The sequence below is a fragment of the Plasmodium inui genome (genome assembly GCF_000524495.1).
Source record: "Plasmodium inui San Antonio 1 unplaced genomic scaffold supercont1.2, whole genome shotgun sequence".
NCBI lineage: Eukaryota > Apicomplexa > Aconoidasida > Haemosporida > Plasmodiidae > Plasmodium > Plasmodium inui.
The window spans coordinates 997,408-1,019,635 of NW_008481836.1; the positions used below are offsets into that span (position 1 = coordinate 997,408).

Consider the following 22,228-nt stretch of genomic DNA (forward strand, 5'->3'; position numbering starts at 1 on the left):
GTTCGGAAAGGCATTTTTTCGATGACATTTTATCTCCCTTCTTTTTATTTATTTATTTTTTTCTCCTCACTTTAGCCTCTCGAACACAATGACTATTGCCGACTTATTTGAAAGATGCGTTTGCTTCATCAACGCGCTTCCCAAAACTGAAGTATTGTCTTTGCAGGATAAATTACTTTTATACAAGTACTTTAAGCAAGGCACAATTGGAAACTGTAACATAGGTGCACCAAGCCTGTTTAGACTTCAGGAAAGGAAAAAATATGAAGCATGGAAATCAATTGAAAATTTGAGCAAAGAAGAAGCACAGAAGAAGTATGTCGAAACGGTTCAGAACTTGTACCCAGATTGGGCAATGGCAACATAAAAGAAAAGATTTACAAATCTGAACTGAACATATTTTGTAAAAAATAAGGAGAAATTTATAAACTGTGTGAGCATAATTTTGCGTGTGTATCACATAATCCCATGTTGTTCTGCAACTGTATAGAAGTACTTATAAAATGCGAGCAAAAGAGCGCGTAACTCTTTATGTATAACTCCTCACGAGTGCATATTTCTAGAGGTGTTGTTGATGACACGATGTGACGAGGACATTTCTTCTTCTTTTCTTTTTTTCTTTTTCCCCAAAAAATATCAAAAGTGTAGAAGAAACTTGTTTTTTATGTACGTGTTTTTTCGTATTTGCCATTTATATGCCGAAGTGTAAGTATGTATGTACGTAAGCATATGATCGACTGTGTGTATAGCTACATAATTGCATATTTATGGATTTATCAGTTTATGCGCTAATATATTCACAAGTTTGCATATTCACAAGTTTACATTTTACATACGTATGACACGTTTTTTTAAGAAAAAACTGCACAATACAAAAACTTTGCGCTTATCACAAATCAGCCTATTTCGGAAAGTTAAAAAATGGGAAGATTTTTTTAAGACACTTAATTTTTTATTCATTAAAGTGGTTTAAATGCACAGCACCTATTTTTTGGTAAAAGGGGATTTTTCTGAATTTATATAAAAAAAAAAAAAAAAAAAAAATTCGCTAGTGGGGGAATGGGATGGAAAAAATCGTAGCTCCTTTTACATCCCTGTGGCATCACTCCCTTTGCAACTGTTCCGTAATCAACAAAGCCATTTTCTACAGAGTTGTAAAACGGGTACACAGAAATGCCAATATTTGAATATGCGAATATACTTAATGTATAGGATACGGAAATATAAGCGGACCATATTCATGTAACGATCTCACGGGCATGCAATGGTGCAAAGTGTGGTAAAAATGGCCAAATCGATTTAGCCTTGTTCACATTCACCTGTACGGATTAACAAAGAGAACATCGCTAGAGCGAATAAAATAACAGATAAATGTTCTCTCAATTGAAGGAAAGGTGCACCATGCAACAATGTGGTTTTTTTTTTATCACCATGTGGAGTAATAAGGAAAATACAGTTATTGCACTGCAAGATGGGTTAATAAAAACTAATGAAGTGGTAAAAATGTGTATGTAAAATCGACAACTGGGCAACTTGGCAACTCGTCAGTTCGTAAATTTGTTACTTCATCGTTCCATATATTTTTTTCTTTCTTTTGGTCAATTGCAAAAGGATAAAACATGTTAACAACTTTTTTTTGTTAAAAATTGAAAAAAAAAAACAAATTACCAAAAAGCTGGTGTGGACTTACCATACAACCGTTTACCAAATGACATACTCTTCACCATTTTGCAGTTTTCCCTGTGTGATTGGGAAATGTAAAAAAATTAACAATTCGTGTATTTAATATACGCAACAATTCGTTAACAACCTTTAACAATTATTTTTGAGAAATGAACATAATTTTTACATGCCCCTATTTTACGGGTTCTTATGTATGTAAATATGCATACGGGCATATAGTACATACATATGACAGAGCAAAGCGCAGTATTATAAATGTGGTATGAAAAAGAGGATGTAGATTCATATTTCGGCGAAAAAAACCACGTAGCAACAGAAAAGGCAAATTTGTTAAATTTTACGAACACATCAAACGATTGTTTTTTCTTGCATTTGCAATAGTTGTAGTGAACCATAGCAATACATATATTCTACAAAATGGAAACGAGAATACAGCAAAAATAAAATAAATAAAGCCTTTTTTCCTCTTTTCAGTTTTAAGCAAAACTGACGTGTTGCATATACATATTTGTATCCCAACAAATATACTGTTACGTATGCACATAACAAATATATGGAAATCAACAGAATTGCGCAAAAATAATCTGCCATATTTTATCGCAAGAATTTTTCACGTATTCGTACAACCCACATTTTGTTTTTTTTCTTTTCATATTTGTGACATATAAGAATATCTCCACCTTAGGAAACTCCACGCAGTTTTTCATATTTCTACGCAAGTTTTATACAGAAATTTGCGCAAAAAATTCATATACATACTTCGTTACATATTTGTTGTAAAACGTATAGTGCTCCTCATTTTTTAACACTTTTTTTTTATTCCGTATTCGCGCTCTGTTGATGAAGCCGTCATTTTTATACAACAGTTGCAAAAAAAAAAAATGAGAAAATGTGTTTATTACGTATTTTTTTTATTAGAATAATTTTATGAGCGACTTGAAAACCATTTATGTAGAATGAATTAAGTGGTTTTATTTTTTTGGGACTAAGAAAAAAAGAAGCATTTGTTCTGCCCAAGCAAAGGGGGGGGTACATGAAAGGTAGTCGTGCATATTACATATATCTATACAACCATTTGGACTACTTTTTTTGTGGACGTACTTGACATTTTCTGTAGAAGTAAGCAGAAAGAATGTCTTAAAAAATGTATTTCGCAATTTTATATTCATATATGCATTTTTTCTCATATATATTGGTATGCCTATGGGCCTACGTATATAAAAGCCATACATATGTACCTAAGCGCAAACGCCTAAGTACGTACATACGTATAAATACGTCCTCAGTACATAGGCATATGCAAACATACGCACCCAAGGGGGCCATACGTCCCTTTATATAGGCCTAGATATATCAGCATACATATGCATATATACTCAGCAAGGACGACACTCCACAATCCCCGCGGTAAACTCCTTATACGTAAAGAACATAGCAACATATACCAGTATATTGAATACCTGTTATTTTTTTCTTATTGCACCTTCTACAGTTGAAACACCTTTTATTCTTGGCTTTCTCATTTATATTCATGTAATATATTTTTTCGCTATATTATGGAAGAAGAAAATATTCTTTCTACAAACTGGATGTTTTTTTTTTTTAATTTTTTAAACCTATCTCGATGTATATATATATATATTTATACATATGAAATTTTTATTTTTGCAACATGATATTTTTTGTAAAAGAATATCATATAGTTTTTTCAATTAATAAGCCCTTTTTAATTTACCAATTATTATATTTTTATTAGTTAATTGTTATTCCGTGCTTCTTTTTTGTTTGTTTGTTTCTTTTTTTTATAGAGCTGGCCTTGCGCCTCAAAAATAGAATAATTACTTTGCTATTAATTTCCCTTGAGACTTAGATTGGCATCCGTACCACTAGACTGTGTTGTATTTACTCGTTTTCGTGACTTTGTCTCATTCTTTTTAGATATGTATGGATGAATTTCGCCAGCCTGTTCTCAACTTATTAAGAGGACATAAGTTAACAAGTAGTGCAGAAGGACGGTGTTGTGTCCATTCCATAGCATGCATGTTTAGTTATATATGTATATATATATCTATATGGATACTTTTATTTTCCTATGTGCGTACAATCAGCTTGCCAGTTTCGTACATGCTCGAAGTTGTAGCATTTTTTTTTTCTTTTACCCAAGTTGGTGAAATACGCTTATGTACATTAAAGTGTGTTACATTGATTTGCAACATTGTGCATTTTGTTTTTTCCTTTTTAAGCATAGAAATTTTTTTAAGAATGAAATTCCAAATGTGAATAATCTTTTTATGCAAAATGTCATAAGCACAAATTCACTGTCCTAAGCGTTACCCTCTTGTTTTGTTGTAATTTTTTTTTCTTTTTTTACAATACACGTATTTAAATGTAGGAATAGTGACATATATGCGAATATGTATATGCACATAAGCATTTATTTGAAAAAGTAAATTTAGAATATTTGCCCAAATTGGCACCGCGGATATCCTACACGAATGTGTTATTCATTTGCGTGTACGCGGAAATATACCTATACAAATGCGTATTTTTTTGCGTACGCGTGAACACGTTTGGAAAAAAATAATAAAACACGTACTGGTACCTAACTCCCCACTTGCACCTACACTTACGCCGAGACTTCCTCATGTACACGCTGAAACAATTACGCACATAAGTAGATGACACATACAGCGGGAATATTTATGTACGGCATAGATGCATGTATGTACATACGGATGTAGATTATACGTATACAAGTGTAGAGCAATTTTTTTTTTTTTTTTTTTTTTATTCTCCACGTATTTAAAGGCAATTCTTTTCTGTCATTTTATTTTATCCTACTTCATTTTACTTTATTATTTTTATAAGTACCTTTAATGTTTTAATAATTCAGTAACCATATTTAAAATTAGTTTACCGGTTACGACACCCTTTTTACACTCACGAGTTAACACCCTTACACTTGTAGATAAATCGAAAAAAAAAAAAAAAGAAATTCCCCATAAAAACGAACTCGAAATTTTACATGATCTTGTAAACGTTCCAATGGATTTATATGACAAAAATACTGGAAAAAGAAAAAGAAACTCTAAGCTTATAATATCCTCAGGAAATGAAGGAGACCACGTAGATTTGACAGAAAAAAATAAAAGAAACAAATTAATAATAAGCGAGGTTGATTCCAAAAATGTACCATGTGAACAGAACAACGAACAAGTAAAAAAAGAGTGGGACGCGAAGAATAGATCTGCTCTAAAGGGGCAAAGGACCGATGGGGAAAATGACCAAGTGAAAGAAATAATCACCTTGGATGGTGATGATGGGAATTATAAATTAGAGACGGAAGAAAAGCAACGAATCGGAAAAAATGAACAAGTAGCAAATATTCCCGTTTCAACCACGGAAATAAAATTAGGGGACGCGGATGAATTAATTAAGAAATATCACAACCCGTGTAATAGCAACAACATGCTAGGAAAAAACAGAATGATAAAATTACAAAGTGGAAAATTAACCAAATTGGAAAATAAGGGTAACCGCGTGATGAAAAGAAGAAAAAAAAAAAAAAAAAATTCCGCAAACCATCATTCGAACAATAGGATTTATAAAAACATAGAAGAAATACCTGTGATCCACACAACAATGGAAGAGTTATCAAATCCAATTTTATTTTTCGAAAAGTATAATTCTATTGGACTAAAGTATGGGGCAATGAAAGTTAAACCACCCAATTTTTTCCAACCTCAATTTAACTCGTACTACCTAAATATGAAATTTAATATACGGAAACAGAAAATCAACGAACTGAAGAATGGGAAGGAATTTGATCACCCTGAAGAGTACTGGTCCTTCTATGAGGTGTACAAATATAACCAAATGCTGGAGAAGATGTACCTACCACAAGAAAAAATGAGCTTGGAAAATATCGAAAAGATATATTGGGAAATCATCAATAAAGGAAATGAGCAAGTCGTTTCTATATATGGCGCTGATTTGCCCGTATCCAGAAATCATCCCACGTGCCTATTTCATAACAACCTAAAACGGGTTCAGTACTCCGGGAGGAATGACAATGGTAGTGAGATCAGCACTGTGAACAGGAGCAGATGTAGCATTGTCAGGGGTACCACCCCTGAATTATCGTGCGAGTCCACTAGCGATCATCTGAAAAGGGGAGAAGAAAGGGGAAATGGTTTATTACGTGCGAGTGTGTGCAATGAGGAAATGTGTGAAGACCCTACCAAAACGAATGTGTCATCGAGTATGGATAAACTGAATAATGACCTTACCCGTTCGCATCCGCTGGGAAATACTGGTAACAAAGCTAATAGCGATTGCTCTAATGGCCACTGCTTGAATGGGGATTGTACCAATGATGACTGTACCATTGACAGGGCAAATGGCGACTTCCCCAATAACAGTGCAAACAGTCAGCGCAGCAGTGACAATGCAATTCCACATTGCTGCAATGACAATACAAATAACGAAGGGATAGTGAGTGAGCACGAACAGGGTATACAAGATGTGATTAACATTTTTGATCCTGAAAATGTCACAATGGAAGCAAAACGTGTTGATAATAGAAGGTATGCAATAAACAAGTGCGACGATGATACCTATTTCGGAAGCGATCGAAAAAAGGATTACAGTGATCATCCAAGGGCTACTAACAATCCGATCAACACTGATAGAATACCCCCCAGTTGTGCATGCGATATAAAAGAAATTTCTAGTACTGAACGAGGTGTGTGTCAAAGCGCTAGCGATAAAAATGATAGGAGTAAGGAGACCTCCATTGGAGAGGTGAAAATTTGTCATACAAGCAGTGAAACAGATGTAGCACACGTAAACCCTGATAAGATGTTTATTAAAAAGAGAGAGGAGTACTATTCCGAAATAAATAATGTAATTAAAAACATAAATGAAAATTTGAATATAAAATCACTTCCATTTATAAAAGGATCGATGCTGCGAAATGTAGATATATCCATCGAGGGGGTTAACATTCCATGGTTATATGTTGGAACGCTCTTTTCCTCCTTCTGCTGGCACACAGAAGATAATTATTTCGCTTCTATAAATTATCAGCATTGGGGGAAACCAAAAATATGGTACGTCATACCACCTCTATACAGTGATAAGGTGGAAGATGTTATTTATGAATACTTAAAAGAAAGCAGTAAGAAGGAGGATGTGTTGATCCAAAGAGCAAAGGGAAAAATGAAAAGAAAGGAGCCCCGAAATTTATTTAATAATTCCGATTTAAAAAAAAAACTCAAAGAGGAGAGCTCTATTGTGCAAATTATCAGAACTGAGCAAAGGCAAAAAAATTTGCGCATTTCAAAAAATAGCCCAAAATTAACCTCTAGGAATAGTACTACCACTGGAAGTACGCGCCGCTCCAGTGCTATAGTGGCTAGCACTAGCCGAACTGCCACTACGATGCCTAGTACTAGCCACAGATGGAATAGAAGCACTAGCTGTAGTACGACCAAGAGTGCTAGCCATAATACACTGGAAGGTAATTCACTCCTTATAGATGTGGATATAAATAATGCACATTTGATATATAGAAAATCCTATTTGAATTACAAAATTGTGGATAGAAATCAAATTAATTTCAAAAAAGAAAATAATAAAAATAAAATTTACAAATTAACCATACAAGTTCCAATTGAGGTTTTTCTAAAAAATAAGATTCCAGTTTATAAAAATATTCAGAGAAAAAATGAATTTATTTTCCTATGGCCAAAAACATTTCATGGAGGTTTTAATTCAGGTTATAACTGCAATGAAGCTTGCAATATTGCCCCTACATTTTGGCTATTTTACGGCCTTCAGTCATATTACAATTACAAATATTTTAGAAACACTTGTATATCCATTCATTTCATTTTATTTTCAAATTTATTGCATTATCAAGAATATACGTTTAGCCAACTCAAGCACATGATATACTGCCTGCATTATATACTAACTGATGAGTACAAATTCTTTAGAGAAAGTAAAACGTTATTTATAGAATTCACGCTAAATCGCGATGCCCTTCTAAATAATAAGCTTATGAATTATTCAGGCCATTTATCGTTAGATCTAAATAAAATGTACGCGAATTTCGAAGGCCATAGGAATAAACACTTTTTTTTCCAAAACATTAAGAGTAAACTCGAATTTTTTTACAAGGATTGCGATGCCTGTAATTCTCCTACCTTCAACAGTAAGATTACATATATATTATATGTACTTGCATGATATAAGAATGGCGCGTACAAGCGTACATGTATTTTCGCGATGTACATAATGGAGAGTTAACTGCGAATATTGCGCGCTCAATTACATGCAAACATAATTTACGAACGCAATATACGAACGCAATATACGAACGCAATATGCGAACGCAATATGCGAATGCGATATGCGAATGCACTATGCAAGTGCAATAAGCAAACGTTACATGCTTTTACATTGCATTTAAACAAGCATATATACGGGTATAATACGCGCGCATATGAAATATATTCACATATATTGCCTACGCATGTCGTGTACGCATGTAATTGCGCGCGCTAATATGCGCTTTCTATCGCGCATAGAGAGTACGATCGATATATGCGTATAGTTATACGCCTATAGTATTAGGATTATGGCGCGAGTGGAGAGGGTTTTCAAAATGTACGCTACAGTCCGGGTAAAAACGTGCTGTACATGCATGACATGTGTACGCAAAGTATGTACACTATGTATTATATGCGCAGAAAAGGGGGCAGAAAGCATAAATATGCTGAAAAAATTATAAAAATAAAATGAGGAGAAAGAATAGGATTAAGAAGAAAACGATAGTAAAAAAAAATAATAAAAGAGAAAAACATAAAAAAAAATTAATCAAAATTGAAGCGAAAAAATACAGATATGAAAAATTGAAAAATTAAAAAAATGACATGCATATAAGAAAAAAATAGAAGTCAATGAAAATTACAAACAATCAAGCTAATATAATACCGAGTATAAAATTTATTGCAAAAAAAAAAAACATGGTTCTATAAATGCGCAAATTGTATTCACAGACATTGCCTACAATATAGAACCGTGTTTCAATGTATAGAATTAAAATAATTATAGTATAGTAAATTATATACCCCGTTGGATTTGCCGACACAGCCAATATTTTTTTTTTTTGCAGGTTCAATTATATGTCCACACTCCAATGACATTCTATGTATTCATTGTTCCGAAGAACATGGTTGCAAGTGCAAATTCAAGTAAGTCCATCACTGTTTATTTACGCATACAAGATCATTGCATATACCGCTTTGAAATTATATATATGCGAAGGAACCGTTGAAATTTCTATATATTTTTTATACGCGCAAATAATAAAGTATACTTTTATGTATGCAAAAAAGTTAGCTCCTATAATACATATTTTTATTCTATACTCTTATTTTTGGCAGAGTTGCACTAAAACGATATACGCTCCTAGAAATGATGAAGATTTTGACGCTCCTAATTCATTATGCCAATAAAATTGTAAGTAAATGCATGCCGAAAAATTAGCATGGTTAATTTTATCTTGACCAAAAAAAAAGTGCATCTCGGTTTCGATACCTTGCATTTTTTATCTTCATTTGTGCTAAAATTCAGGGTGGGTACCGTAATTTGTATTCATTTTACTTACATGCGTGGATTTTTAGCACCGTTTTTCGCGACGAGTGCACATTTGTCCTTATTGTCAAAGTCAATTGTATTTTTTCAATGTTTCCCCATTCTTTTTTTTTTTCTTTTTTTCGTTTTTCGCAAATTGTTGCAGATTTTTCCCGATTTTGCAACTATATTCAGTGGAGTGCATTTTTATGTATTGTTTTGCAATTTTCTAAATTTTTGAGAAAATTTCGAATTTTTTCCAAGTTTCTTGTTAGCATATTGCCGCTATATTTTCAGTACGTTGTGAGTTTGTGTTCAATGCGTCGTAAGTATGTTACCTCTTTTGTAATTATATTGTAAACTCGTTATTATAATGTTCTTTGTGTGTTGTAGACGCGTTGCAAATCTGTTCATCGTCTGTGTTGTAATTACTCCCTTCGTTTCGATTTCACTGTTTGTTTGATGCGAGTGCATTACCAGGCCTTTGCTAGTCTGTTTGCATTCCTTGCTCCTGTGTTGTTTGTTCGTTGAAAGTTGGTCTTTTCCTGTGAGTTTATTTCAGAGTAATATTTGTTTAATATTAATTTCATGTTACTTTTCGATTCATTATATTTTATTTTCCTTTTTATTCGCTGCGGGTTTGTTGCCAATTTCTTTCCAATTTGATGCTTATTTCTTCATCTGTGCCTTCCCATTGTTACTGCAAAATTTGAGTGGCGTATGTTGATGATCTGCACGTATTCTTTTTGTAGATTGTATTTACACATTGTTTCAAGTTACTTGCTTATGCGCTTTAATTTTCGTACAACCCTTTTAATAATTTTTTGTTCTTTTGTTTTGTTGTTGTTTTTTATAGACGCATGTGTTTAGTTGAGTCTTTTGTTTGAACGTACTTTGATTTGCTATACTACTCTATGTGTACTTGTTTTAGTGAACTACGATGATGTCGCAATCGTCCACTTTTCTGTATTCTTTGTTTTTCAATTGTAGCATTGATGTAGCTACTTGTTTTTGTCACGTTTTTTTGAATTTTAATTAAATTTTTGCATTGATTATATATGTACGTATTTGATTTTTGCTATCATGACCTATTTGCATGATGATATGGCACAAGTATCACCCTCCTGATGTTGTGGATTTTGTGTCCACTTGTGTGTACCTATGTGTGGGAGTGTATGTTTTGTAAGTTTGCGTTGCTCGCGAATGTGCAAAGATGCAAACAGACACACACATTTTGTTTTTATTTTTGTTTGTATATCTTTTCATACCACTTTTTTAATAATTGCTTAATTTTATTCTACCCCTTTTTGTATTTTTTTTGTGCTGATTATAGAAAGCGAATGATGAGAAAGAAGTGAAAATTGAAGACATACCTGATTACAATTCTTTGAAAATCTTTGAAGACAAGAATTCAATTAGAATATATAACTTGATTCGAGAAACCAAAAGAACAAATGTGGCAAAGAGATCCAAAGCGACAAATTATATAGACCTAGAAAATTACTGCTTAGAAAAATTAAAGAACGTTGGGAAAGAGAAGAACAAGAGGGAAAAAACAAGAAATCTAAAGAGAATTCTGTTGGAAGATTACTACACAAGTTCAAATCATTTTAAAACAAAATTGACCTTGAAGTACTTTCTTCTAACATACGAAGAAGAAATGGAAGATAATCCTTTGAAAATTTTACCAAAACTTATAATTTAATCAATAAATTGTTTTGTTTTAATTATTTTATTTTTTTTAAAAAATTTTTATTTGTAATATTACTATTTAATGAAAAAAAAATGTGTAATTGATGACCAAAATAATATGTTTAAAGTTTTGGGATATACATATGTATATAAAGACATATGTGTATATATATATAGTTTTTTTTTCTTGCAATAAAATATAAATTTTTTAGAAATTTAAGGCAGTATATTATGCACACATATATATCACACCAAAAAATTCCCAGAAATATATTGTTTTAGAATTATGAACCATACAAATATATATTTCATTAATTTTTTAGTATAAATGTGTCCTTGATGCATTATGACATTTTTTTGTTTAAAAAATAATAATTGATATATTTTTATTATAAATTAGCTATCCCACCTAGCTATCTTTTTCTTCCTCCCTTTTTTTTTGCATGCAGCTAACTAAAGTAATTTTTTATAATAATATATATTAATTTATTTCAATGTATAATGTGTAATTCTTTTGCGACATTTTAATTCATGCATTTTTTTATGTTATGTTTTTATGGATATTGTTTTAACTGATATATTTTCTGCTACATTAAAAAATATACGCGTAAATTTGTATATAGTTCTTATATATCTTTATGCCCTTATATGCGGCCAATTTTTTTTTTTTTTTTTATATTTCTTACGCAAATTCGTAAAAAGATACTTAGCTTTCGTCTTATATCAGTTAAATAATTAACGCAATGTATAGTCATTAGCACATGGAGGAACATTGAAGCCCATGAGCTATAAGAAAAAACACAAAAATGGGTATGTCGCATATCGTTATATATACGAAACTTTAACAATTTTTTTTAACTAATTGTTAATAAAAATAATATTCTTCTGTTAGGAAAATCTTCAATAATAATGAAATCTTTTTTATTTTATTTTTTATTGTGGAAAATATTTCTTGTAACACTGAGTGCATTAAGTGTTACGCAGCCTTAAAAAAACATAATATAAAAAAAATAAACGAATTTAATAATCCCATATAATTTGAGTTCTTTTTTAATGTGTATAAAAGCGTCGCAGATTATATAATATAAATTATACAGCATTTTGTTTAACATCGCCTTGGAATTGTTCAAATAAATAAAAAAAATAATAATATCATGCCTCTTTATTTATGTGCTTTTCATCCATAGAAAATTGCCCAAAATTTTTCTTCCTCATCTAATAAGATAAATAAATAACAAATAGATATTAAACAAAGGGATACAACTGTATATCTGTTCAACAGAGTAATTTTCAAATGTAGCAATAAATTCCTGAATTTTTTCTACCCAATTTTCCGCCTAGGCAATCATTATTAAAGCGATGGGGATTTATGAACCCCGAATATAAGAATGTATAAGCGCAGAATATGCGCATGTTCTCAATTATGCAATCATTTTGAATAAGAATCAGATTCTTGCGCTATGTGCGCAGCGATTTATGTTGCAAAACATGTTGCTAACTTTCCTACTCATCTTACCTTCCCTCTGGCTTCCGATAGGTTACCGATTCGTAGAGCACTCACACATGGTTTGACAGTGAATAGAATTCTGCCGTGATGAAAAGATGAGGAAAACCATAGGAAAAAGATAAAAATTAGGCAAAATGTATCTGGAAAAAGAAGGAGAAGCTAATACCTCCTTAAATAAAAAACATTCGGAAGTCGAATTTTTTACGCCGAAGTCAAATTTAGCTCATGAGTGTCTTACCAGAAACGTAGCATTGGATAATTTACACACATATGTCAATACGAAGATTACAGATGATCAGTTGAAAAAACGAAAGGGGCATTCGAAAAGTTCTGCTCCTGCTGTAATAAAGAAAAATTTCCCCTCAAAGCAAAAGAACAAAGCGTGCTCAATTTTAAATTATATAAACGGATTTAACAATACGAGGAATATCTTCTTTGGAAAGGCAGCTACGGATGGCGCAAAAAGGAAAGGACATGTCGCCCCGAGAGGAGGCTCAATCAGAAAATTAAAAGAAAAGATATCAGATGTAAAAAAAAATAAAAGTGTCAAAAAAAGAATTTTTTCCGAGAGTACAACAAACATATTGTGGTACTTTAGAAATGTCGATATAAATAACAAAGAAAAAACCGACCTTCCTACCCATTGTGGTACAGATCAAAATGCTCACAATAGTTTAGATGATAAAACGTTTAAAGATTCTAACGGCAGAATTTATGCGCATGGAAATGGTGAGAATCACGCTGATGTAGATAACAATATTTATTACGGCGAGAATAATGTGCACTCAGGAGAGGGGGGAAACCTAAAAAGGGTATGGAGTGAAGATTACGAAAACAAAATGACAAGTGAAGGGAAAGTGAAATATCAATATGTTCAAAATAATGCCAAATTGGATTGTAACTACGAGGAATATTTGCAAACTGCTTACCTATATTGTAAGAAATATTTCCTGTACCGTAAAATGGAATGCTTCAGCAAGTATTTATTTTACCGTAAGAAGACCATAAAGAATTTTATTTTCCTAATTGAAGCCCTATTTTTGCGAAAGAAATACATAGATTTGCTGGACATGCTGCAGCGTTACAGGCGATTGTGGATGTTTTCTTACAAAGGTGTAAAGACAAAGCAGGAAGCTGAACTAAAGAACAATGCAAGGAACAAAATCGAAAAGGGGGACATATCAACAAAGGGAAGTAATTCTGAATGTGGAAAGAATTTCAATAAATTGATTTCTCATAAATACATTAAGAATACTTTTTTTAAGGTAGCTGTACAAAATGCCCCCACAGCCCTCGCAGGAGAAATGAGGAAAGTAGAGCATAGTAACATTTGCAATATTGAACACAGAGAAGTACACAAATTTAAGAAGCAAAAAAAAGAAAAAATGCATACACACAAAATGTATAACACCCAATTGCTTTGTAAACATAGAAATAATTATGAACTAAATAATGCCATTGGAGGCGTCATAAACGATGGGAAAATATGTAAAAAGAAAACTTGCAACAAGATATACTGCATATGCTATGTCGCCTTTGTAAAAATTATGTCGCTCATTAGAATGCAAAATCAAAACTGCTTAAACAGAGGCGTGAATTTTACACAAAAAATAAGTAAAAAATGTTTGCTCAATAAAAATGGCCATTATTTAACCCATGCAGTTATTCACTTGTATGAATTGGCAGGTTTGTATAATTACTCGCTGAAATATTCAATGATACTATTCTTGAAGTGTCCTGTCTATCCCCAAATTATTCTGAAGCTCTTCAGTTTTTCCATACTAAGCTTAAAAGATGAAATTTATTTAATTTTATTAGCGAAGTATTGTAAGAGCATTTCCTGGATGAAATATTTCTTCCTCTTCATTTTATATTCAGTGAATTATCAGTTTCGCAATAAAAAAATAGTTAGCAACTTTTTATTCTTACTGAATCGTGTCACAAAAGGAGGAAAAAACATTGCCAAACTGGCAAAAAAGAACAATTTTGCAAGAGAAATTTGCACAAAAAAGGGGGGGGAAAATTGCACCAAAAATACCCACGACGAATACACCCCCGGAGCGAAGAACTCGCTGTGCGGGTTTACACCTGATGAGCACAGCGAAAAAACGCACAATCGAAAAAGTGGTTACAACGGAATGGGGGAACAAATTGAACACAAGCAGTCGATTCAAACTAGGAAAGTCCCCATGCAAAGGATTTGGCAACTTACCTATGACATCGAAAGAAACGATAGGGGAGAATGTAAAGATGGGAGCGAATACGCAGGGGGAGAAAAAAGAAGACACGTTAACATCCCACAATATTTAAAAAGATGCTCGAGTAATCAAAACATGTACAGACATGAAGCAAACAGAAATGAGCATTTTTGCCGAAAAATAACATTGTACAGCTCTTTATATAGCAAGGTAACATTGTACGATGCGTATGTGTATATTGCACAAAATAAATTTTCAGATTATTTTCCAAAAATTTTCCTATATTCCAAATTGCATATAATAATCAATATTAAAAGAAGTTCTTATGAACAAAATTTTCCCATGTGTTATAGTTTAAGCAAACTGTTATTGATGGATCATATGTATGACTCCTCAGTAGTAGCATTTTTTGTTAACTCTGCTTATTTATTAAAAAAAGTTAGCGCTATAAAACGATTGGCTCAAGAATTAAAAAGAAACAATCAAAGGATTTGTTTTCTCTTTTGCAATGCAGCTTTGTTGTTACATTTTAAGCAAATCGAGCGATCTATTCAAATATATAAATATATTGTGGACTCATATCAGAACATTTTTTCTGATCTCTATTTTTATTCCTTGTTTAATTTAATATATGCCCTACAATTAACACAAAAGGCGCACCAAATTGTTATTTTTTGTAAAAATTTAAATAAGTTATTTTTTAATAATATAAATTCTTATATATTACTATCATACTATTATTTTGTAAATGACATCCCCACCAAATGTTACGCCTCGCTTAGGAGGGCTCATGACATATATCCATATCACCCTGATACGTTTTACCTCCTTTCTTTACTAGCGCTACAGGCTAAAAGGTAATGAAGTCAGTGTGTATATAGTTGCGGATTTTCATATGATGCCTTCTTCCCCAATTTAAAAACACGAATGTGTATACTCTTCTGCGCTCAGTGCGAATTACGCATGGAGGAGTTGGTACACAGTAGCAGCGCAATTTAGGAGAGTACAGCCTGCAGCGTAAATTTGGCGTCCTCGGCGGTATGCCATAGTGTAACATCTGTGTGCTGTATAATGATGGAAAGATTCCATGTATGGAAAAAAGTGCCAATCTAGCTTTGACGCGCGTTTGGCTTACACTCCCTCTATCAAATATAGCGACAAAACAACGAAGAGGTTGCCAGCACAAGAATCTTCGCATGGGCTCATTCGTATGAAGGCATGTGACTACGTCCCTGCGTGAATATTCTTATGTTTACAGACTTAAACACAAAAATGGCTTCCCGCCATTTTATTCATGCGTACCCATCTCTGCCCAGCAGAGACACGGCATAATAAACATACATCTTCCCCTTAGGTACGAAGAATACGGAGCCTTTAGCGAACTGGCCCTTTTTTTCAGTTTAAGAAACGGAAATCTTAGAAACTATGTCTTTTCCAACATTTATGGAAAGCAACATAAGCACGTTCCCTCTTATTTGTTAAGTTACCATTTGGAGATAATTGATTCCGACACAAGCACAACTTTGGGCATCCTCAATTTAAGCTCCCTCCTGAATTACGTGTACTTTGAAGGTTTAATAAAATGTTACATTATACTTCACTTTTGTTCGGCGAAAAGGTATGCAGAAAGAGGGTTGGGGTGAGTAAGATTGCACAATTTTTTCCGCGCTCCCTTCGTGGGAAAGAGGCTGCACGCGTGTATATGGGCATGCATACGTACATACATACGCGTACGTATGTACGCACATGAGTTTTGTCATGTCTGAATTCCGGAGACTCGTGTAGAATCCAGCTGACATTATTCAGAGAAGTTACATCATTGTGTCATCCAGAAAAATTGCGAAAAAAAACGCTTTCTTCTTTAGGTCCCATATAAACTATCTCATGCTAAGTAAAAATTTGGGCATCATGGCTGCAGAGTTTTTCCCACACAATTTAAGCCTATTACATAGTAAGTGGAAAAGGGCAATAGTGAAAAATGAAAAGGGTGAAACGAATCGCTTTGCAATGGTGATCCTATCTAGATAACCATTTTTATCGCTCACTTTCTATTTTCAGTATTGAAATATATCGATGATGCTAGACGAAGGGACAAGAAAAGGGAAGAAAAAGAAAAAAAGCCGAAATTCTGCATTAATAACGCTTACTAGGAGGAAGGCACAGGGAGAATTTTCCCCACGACGTAATTTTAAAATGGAGTTCATACATCTACTCAAATACATGTGGGTACTTAGCTGCATCCCTGCACTCTCACCGTCTGCTTAGCGAGCTATGATGCATTTTTGGAGAGTCCTAGCTGCCCACCGAATGGCCCTTGCAGGACATGGAACTGTAGCTTCTTTGACCGCATTACCTGAGATGTCACTTTGGCCCGACATGTGAAATGTACGTGTGTACGCACATGTGCATATGTATATATATATGTTTGCCCCTATGCGGGTCTGTTCATATGCTCTTATATATACACTTTTACATGAATCCATATGGACGAACGGGCAGAGCTCAAGGCTTATTCGCAGTTTTTGGTAATTTTTCGTTTTCACCACTTGCCGAATTACGCGGATAATGCGCATGTATTTGCGTGCACATGTATCTGGGCTGGTATCCATTTGTTTATGAGGACACGCCAGCGCTTTTGTCTCCCACGAAATGCAGTTAACTCTCTTACACCACTACTTGCGCACATGTAAGGGTGCACTTCACTTTTGTAAGAGCTACATCCGCAATGGCTAGACATGAAATGCGATTCACTTATAAGATTGAAATAGCGAATGCATGCGCTACTAGCACGAGAAACGGAGGAAAATACAAATATGAAAAAATAGGAAAAATAAGAGAAATAAGAAAAATAAGAAAAAATAAGATACATCGCTATGGCTGACCATGTCAGGGATCATTGAGATAACCGCTTCTAAAAGAAATGATTTCAAAGAAATGAAGTTTCGTTTATTTTTTCTCTACCATTTCTTTTTTTTTTTCGCGCAATGGAACGGGACCGAAGTTTTACACCAGCACTAAATTTTTCCATAAATGTAAATTTGTGGGAATAAAAGATTGGCGAGCTCTACACATTTTTTATCACACAAAAAGGTGTGATTGCAACATAGGAGATATTCTACCCTGCTGAATAGACTTTAGAAGGGATTTTTTTTTTCTCACTATTTCCACCGCAAGTGTTCAGTTTCACACACCGAAATTATTTTCACGGATGAATTTCCGCATGTAAAGCAAAAGGAAGAAAGGTGTGCTTCGCACTTTGTGCATGTGGTGTGTAATAAAGGCTGTTTTTGCCCTAACTCCATTTTGCATCACTATACATAGAGTGTATTCAACTTAAGAAGCTTTCTTCAACCCCCCTACTTTGCTTCCTCCCAAAATGAACATCATTGAGTCCAATAGGGAAAAGGAGAGGATAAGCCTACACAGCCATATTAATGGCTTGGGGCTCGATGCGGACGGGTTCGTGCAGGACTTGAACTTTGAGCAGAAAAAAAGGAAAAGCGGCAAAATGGGCCTCAATGGGTTGATGAATGGGCAGCCTAATGGGGCCGTAAATGGACACGCAAACCCCGATGACGCATTATGTAACGAATTCACGCGTAACGGAATGGGGGCAAATAGTGAACTTAATGGGTACGCCGACACAAATGGAGAGTGCACTCATCCCCAGGAAGAAAGCGACGAGGAAGTATATCGAAACTTTTATAATTGCAAGGGAATGATTGGACAAAAGAAAGCGAGAGAAGCCGCAGGAATATTTATCAATCTAATTAAGGAAAAAAATATATGCAAATGTTTGCTCTTAGCAGGCCCCAGTGGAAGCGGAAAAACAGCCATAGCAATAGCTATAAGCAAAGAAATTAGCGAAGATTCCATCCCCTTTTGCATCTTTAACGCATCTCAGGTATACTCTTGTGAAGTAAAAAAAACAGAAATATTAACTCAATATATAAGGAAAAGTATTGGCGTAAAAATAAAAGAAATTAAAGAAGTGTTTGAGGGTGAAGTCATCAAGATTGAACCATTTTATGATGATACATACGAAGAAAAAAAAATTTCCTATGTACATATTACCTTGAAGACTTTGAAGGAGCAGAAAAAAATAAAAATACACTCATCTATTTATGAAAATATTGTCAAAGAAAAAATTCAAGAAAAAGATATTATATATATTGAATCACACAGCGGGTTAGTCAAGCGGGTCGGAAAATGCAGCTTATACCAAGATATGTTTGACATCGAGACGGACACGTTTGTTGACTTGCCTAAAGGAAACGTGCATAAGAAAAAAAATATCATTCAAAATGTTACCCTTTACGATTTAGATATATCTAATGTGCAGCCAAAGGATAATATTCTCAATTTTTTGCAAAACTCTAAATCCAAAAAAACAGAAATTACGGATAAACTGAGAAATGAAATTAACAAAATTGTTTATAAGTATGTCGACCAGGGGATTGCTCAAATAATACCGGGAGTTCTCTTCATTGACGAGGTGCCAATTTTTTCACTCAAAAAAAGTGAAGTGAAATGAAGTGCAACAAAATAACGCAGAACAAATTAAAAAAACCTCATGTGTGCTGCCAATGACATCCACACTCCGTTCCCTTCGAATCAATTTGCACATTTTTGCTTCTGTCAAATACGCTGCACGAAAAAAAAAAGAAAAAAAAGAAAGAAAGGCAGTCCCCTCACCTACAGGTGAACCCCAGTTGCATTCCCCATTCGTTCCTTATCAATTCCGCAGGTCCATATGCTAGACATTGAGTGCTTCACTTACTTGAACCGAACTTTGGAATCCAACTTGGCCCCCATAGTAATTTTGGCCACAAATCGGGGAATATGCAACATAAAAGGTATCCTTTCTATTTCTTTAACGGCTAACCATACGCAGGCATGTATAAGGGCACATGTCTGCGTGTACACGCTCGTTCGTTCTCATTCACTTACACCTACACACTCGCGTAATCACACTCATTTGCCAATACGCGCCACTCAGGTACGAACATCATATCGGCCCACGGAATCCCCGTTGACTTGTTGGACCGAATCATAATTGTTAAGACGATGTTGTACAATAAGGAGGAAATACTGCAGGTATGCATAGGTGCAAGCGGGCTCGGCTTGTAAACCCACGTACACATATGGACTGCGTATGCGTCTGCATTGTGCCGTCGACGAACCTCCAGCCTAGGCACTTCACTCCCTTTAACAAAACCGCTTCTCATTTTTGCATTTCCACTGTTCGCACCTTTTCTCTTGCCTCTCCACCTTTAAGGTTCTAAAACTGAGGTGCAAATTTGAGAAAATAAAAATCGAAAACGAAGCCTTAAATTATTTGGCGGACATAGGTAAATCAAACAAAGTAGGAGAAAGTGCAGTTGTGTGTGTGGGTGTTTGTGGGGGCGTCGTCTGCTGTTTTCATTTCGACGTGTTGACTCCTCTATGTTGACCCTTCCGTGTTCAGTTTTCTGCGCATCTGTTTATTTTATTACAATTTTTCTCTGCCCCATTTTTTCCCCTGCGCAGGCATCCAGTGTTCTCTAAGATACGCCATTCAACTTTTAACCCCCGCGAAAATATTATCCAAAAGAAAAGGGAAAAAACGGATAAATAAAAGCATCGTAGAAATCGTTTCCTCCATTTTTTTTGATACAAAAAGATCCACGCAGCTTCTCTTGGATGACAAAAATAAATATTTGTATTAGTTTGCTACTTGAATGTAATAAGCACCAATTGTCTTTACGTCTTATTTTAAAAAAATAGGACGAAACTAATGTGTTACCCAATTTCGTTTCCTGCGGAGGGGGGCTTAACTAGAACGGCGATGTGTGCACGTCAATTCGTATGGTTACGTGACTTTGTACACTAACAAGTGTTGTCATAAATGTGCATTTAAGTGTGTATTTTCCTTCCGAACTTCACTGTATGCAAGCAGGAACGTCCCCTGTTTTGATAAATTTACCTTATATCTAGGAAAGAAAAAGAAAAAAATCCATTTAAGCGATACTTTTTATTGTCCATTTTGTTTCATTCTGTTCAATAATTAAACGTGCCAAAATGAGGGGAAAAATGTACGTGAATTTTCACCTTTTGCACACCTATAAATTAAAAAAAGGCGCGAGAAATAATCCCAGCTTTCCCCGTCGGCCTTTTGTCCTTCCTGCGGCACATTGCTAACATGGCAATTTCTTTTTACTTCATTTATTTATCTGCCTTAGTTTTTATTTTTTTCCCACTTAAATGAATTTTTCCCTTAAATTTTTTTTGTCCTTTTCCGCACCAGACATTCCTTTGTGACAAAGTGACACTCCTATAGCCCTTTTTATCGTTTAAAAAGAAAAAGATATCGTTAAATTATCTTGTACAAATAATTTTCTCGCAAAAAGGGATTACGAGATTAACGACGTTAAAATGTTCGTGAAGGGTTTAAATGGCTAACCTGTGTATATTACAAACACTAATGTCAAAAATAGATATTTTCATCGCAACTGTATTGCGCATAAGGGGTGGTTCCCTCAGAAGATCCTTCAGATGAAACAGTTCGCACTCTCCCGCCGTCACAATTGAGAAATGGAGTGATTTATTTGAAAAATGTGCTAAATATTGTTTAAAGAAAAAAAAAATAATTTATATTGCCATGATTTGACCGCATATTTTTACATATAAATTTTTATTATCATCCGTTTTCCTCTGGTATTTCTTCCCTTTTATGGCCCCGTTTGTTACTACTATTTCCTTGTTAAGTCTTCCGGCAAGTTGAGTACGCTTTGGCTCCATTTACAGCTTTGCGCACAAGTTCGAATCGCGCGCCATCCGAGAGGAAATAATTGAATTTGCATTTCTGCTTTGCGTCGGCCGAATGGTTCGAAGTGTATGATAAAGGCAAATCTGGAAAAGTTCAGCTGGAAATAAAAATGGGAACACGGAGATAGCAATTGTTTTAAAGTTTCCCATACCTTGCATAAATAGGCACACGCATGTGCATACGTATACATGTGTACGCGGAATGCAGTTAGCCACAATTCTGAAGGCATCACACATATGCGGGCACTTTTCACATGTTAATTCATCCCATTTTTCTTTTTTTTCTTTTTTGCAAGATGTAATGTGCGAAAGGGTGAAAATAGTTTTTATGAGAAAATCGCGAAAAGTAGATCATTAATTAATATATGATAGGGTAGAGGCGCAAGGTCCTTTTTTTTTTTTTTTTTTTGTAAAATGTCAGCAGATTCCTCTCCTGCGGTAGTACCCTTTGGGCTTTTTTAAGTGGGATGCATTACTAGCTTATTTTATTTCAAACTTATTCTCTTATTCCTTCCTTTTCCATTTCGACCATTTTGTCCTTTATGTTTCGCTAAAGTTTGAAATAAGACAAACGGAAGGGTGGGTAAAAATAAGCAAAAGCTGGCGGAGAGACTAACGAACGAATTAATAAATGGGTGAGTGGAGCACAGAAGTGCAGTGGAACGCATTCAGAGAGGTCTCCATGGCTGGTTAGCTTTAT

The 22,228-nt window shown here is 34.2% G+C and overlaps 4 protein-coding genes across 4 annotated transcripts; all 4 read left to right on the plus strand.

Annotated features, from left to right (window-relative positions):
* Positions 1-88: 88 nt before the first annotated feature.
* C922_00670 (hypothetical protein) lies at positions 89-367 on the plus strand (the record flags this gene model as incomplete). The annotated part of the gene is made up of 1 exon (XM_008816283.1): positions 89-367. The coding sequence occupies one exon, from the start codon at positions 89-91 to the stop codon at positions 365-367; it is 279 nt and encodes a 92-aa protein (XP_008814505.1).
* A 4,361-nt stretch (positions 368-4,728) lies between these two features.
* Positions 4,729-11,029, plus strand: C922_00671 (hypothetical protein; the record flags this gene model as incomplete). The annotated part of the gene is made up of 4 exons (XM_008816284.1): positions 4,729-7,900; positions 8,864-8,942; positions 9,135-9,210; positions 10,658-11,029. 4 exons carry the CDS (start codon positions 4,729-4,731, stop codon positions 11,027-11,029), a joined length of 3,699 nt encoding a protein of 1,232 aa, XP_008814506.1.
* Positions 11,030-12,657: 1,628 nt separating this feature from the next.
* Positions 12,658-16,871, plus strand: C922_00672 (hypothetical protein; the record flags this gene model as incomplete). The annotated part of the gene is made up of 4 exons (XM_008816285.1): positions 12,658-15,578; positions 16,076-16,339; positions 16,587-16,708; positions 16,780-16,871. The coding sequence occupies 4 exons, from the start codon at positions 12,658-12,660 to the stop codon at positions 16,869-16,871; spliced, it is 3,399 nt and encodes a 1,132-aa protein (XP_008814507.1).
* Positions 16,872-18,097: 1,226 nt separating this feature from the next.
* On the plus strand, positions 18,098-20,429 carry C922_00673 (RuvB-like protein 1 (pontin 52); the record flags this gene model as incomplete). The annotated part of the gene is made up of 5 exons (XM_008816286.1): positions 18,098-19,216; positions 19,469-19,577; positions 19,721-19,818; positions 20,000-20,072; positions 20,251-20,429. 5 exons carry the CDS (start codon positions 18,098-18,100, stop codon positions 20,427-20,429), a joined length of 1,578 nt encoding a protein of 525 aa, XP_008814508.1.
* Between the last annotated feature and the right edge of the window lie 1,799 nt (positions 20,430-22,228).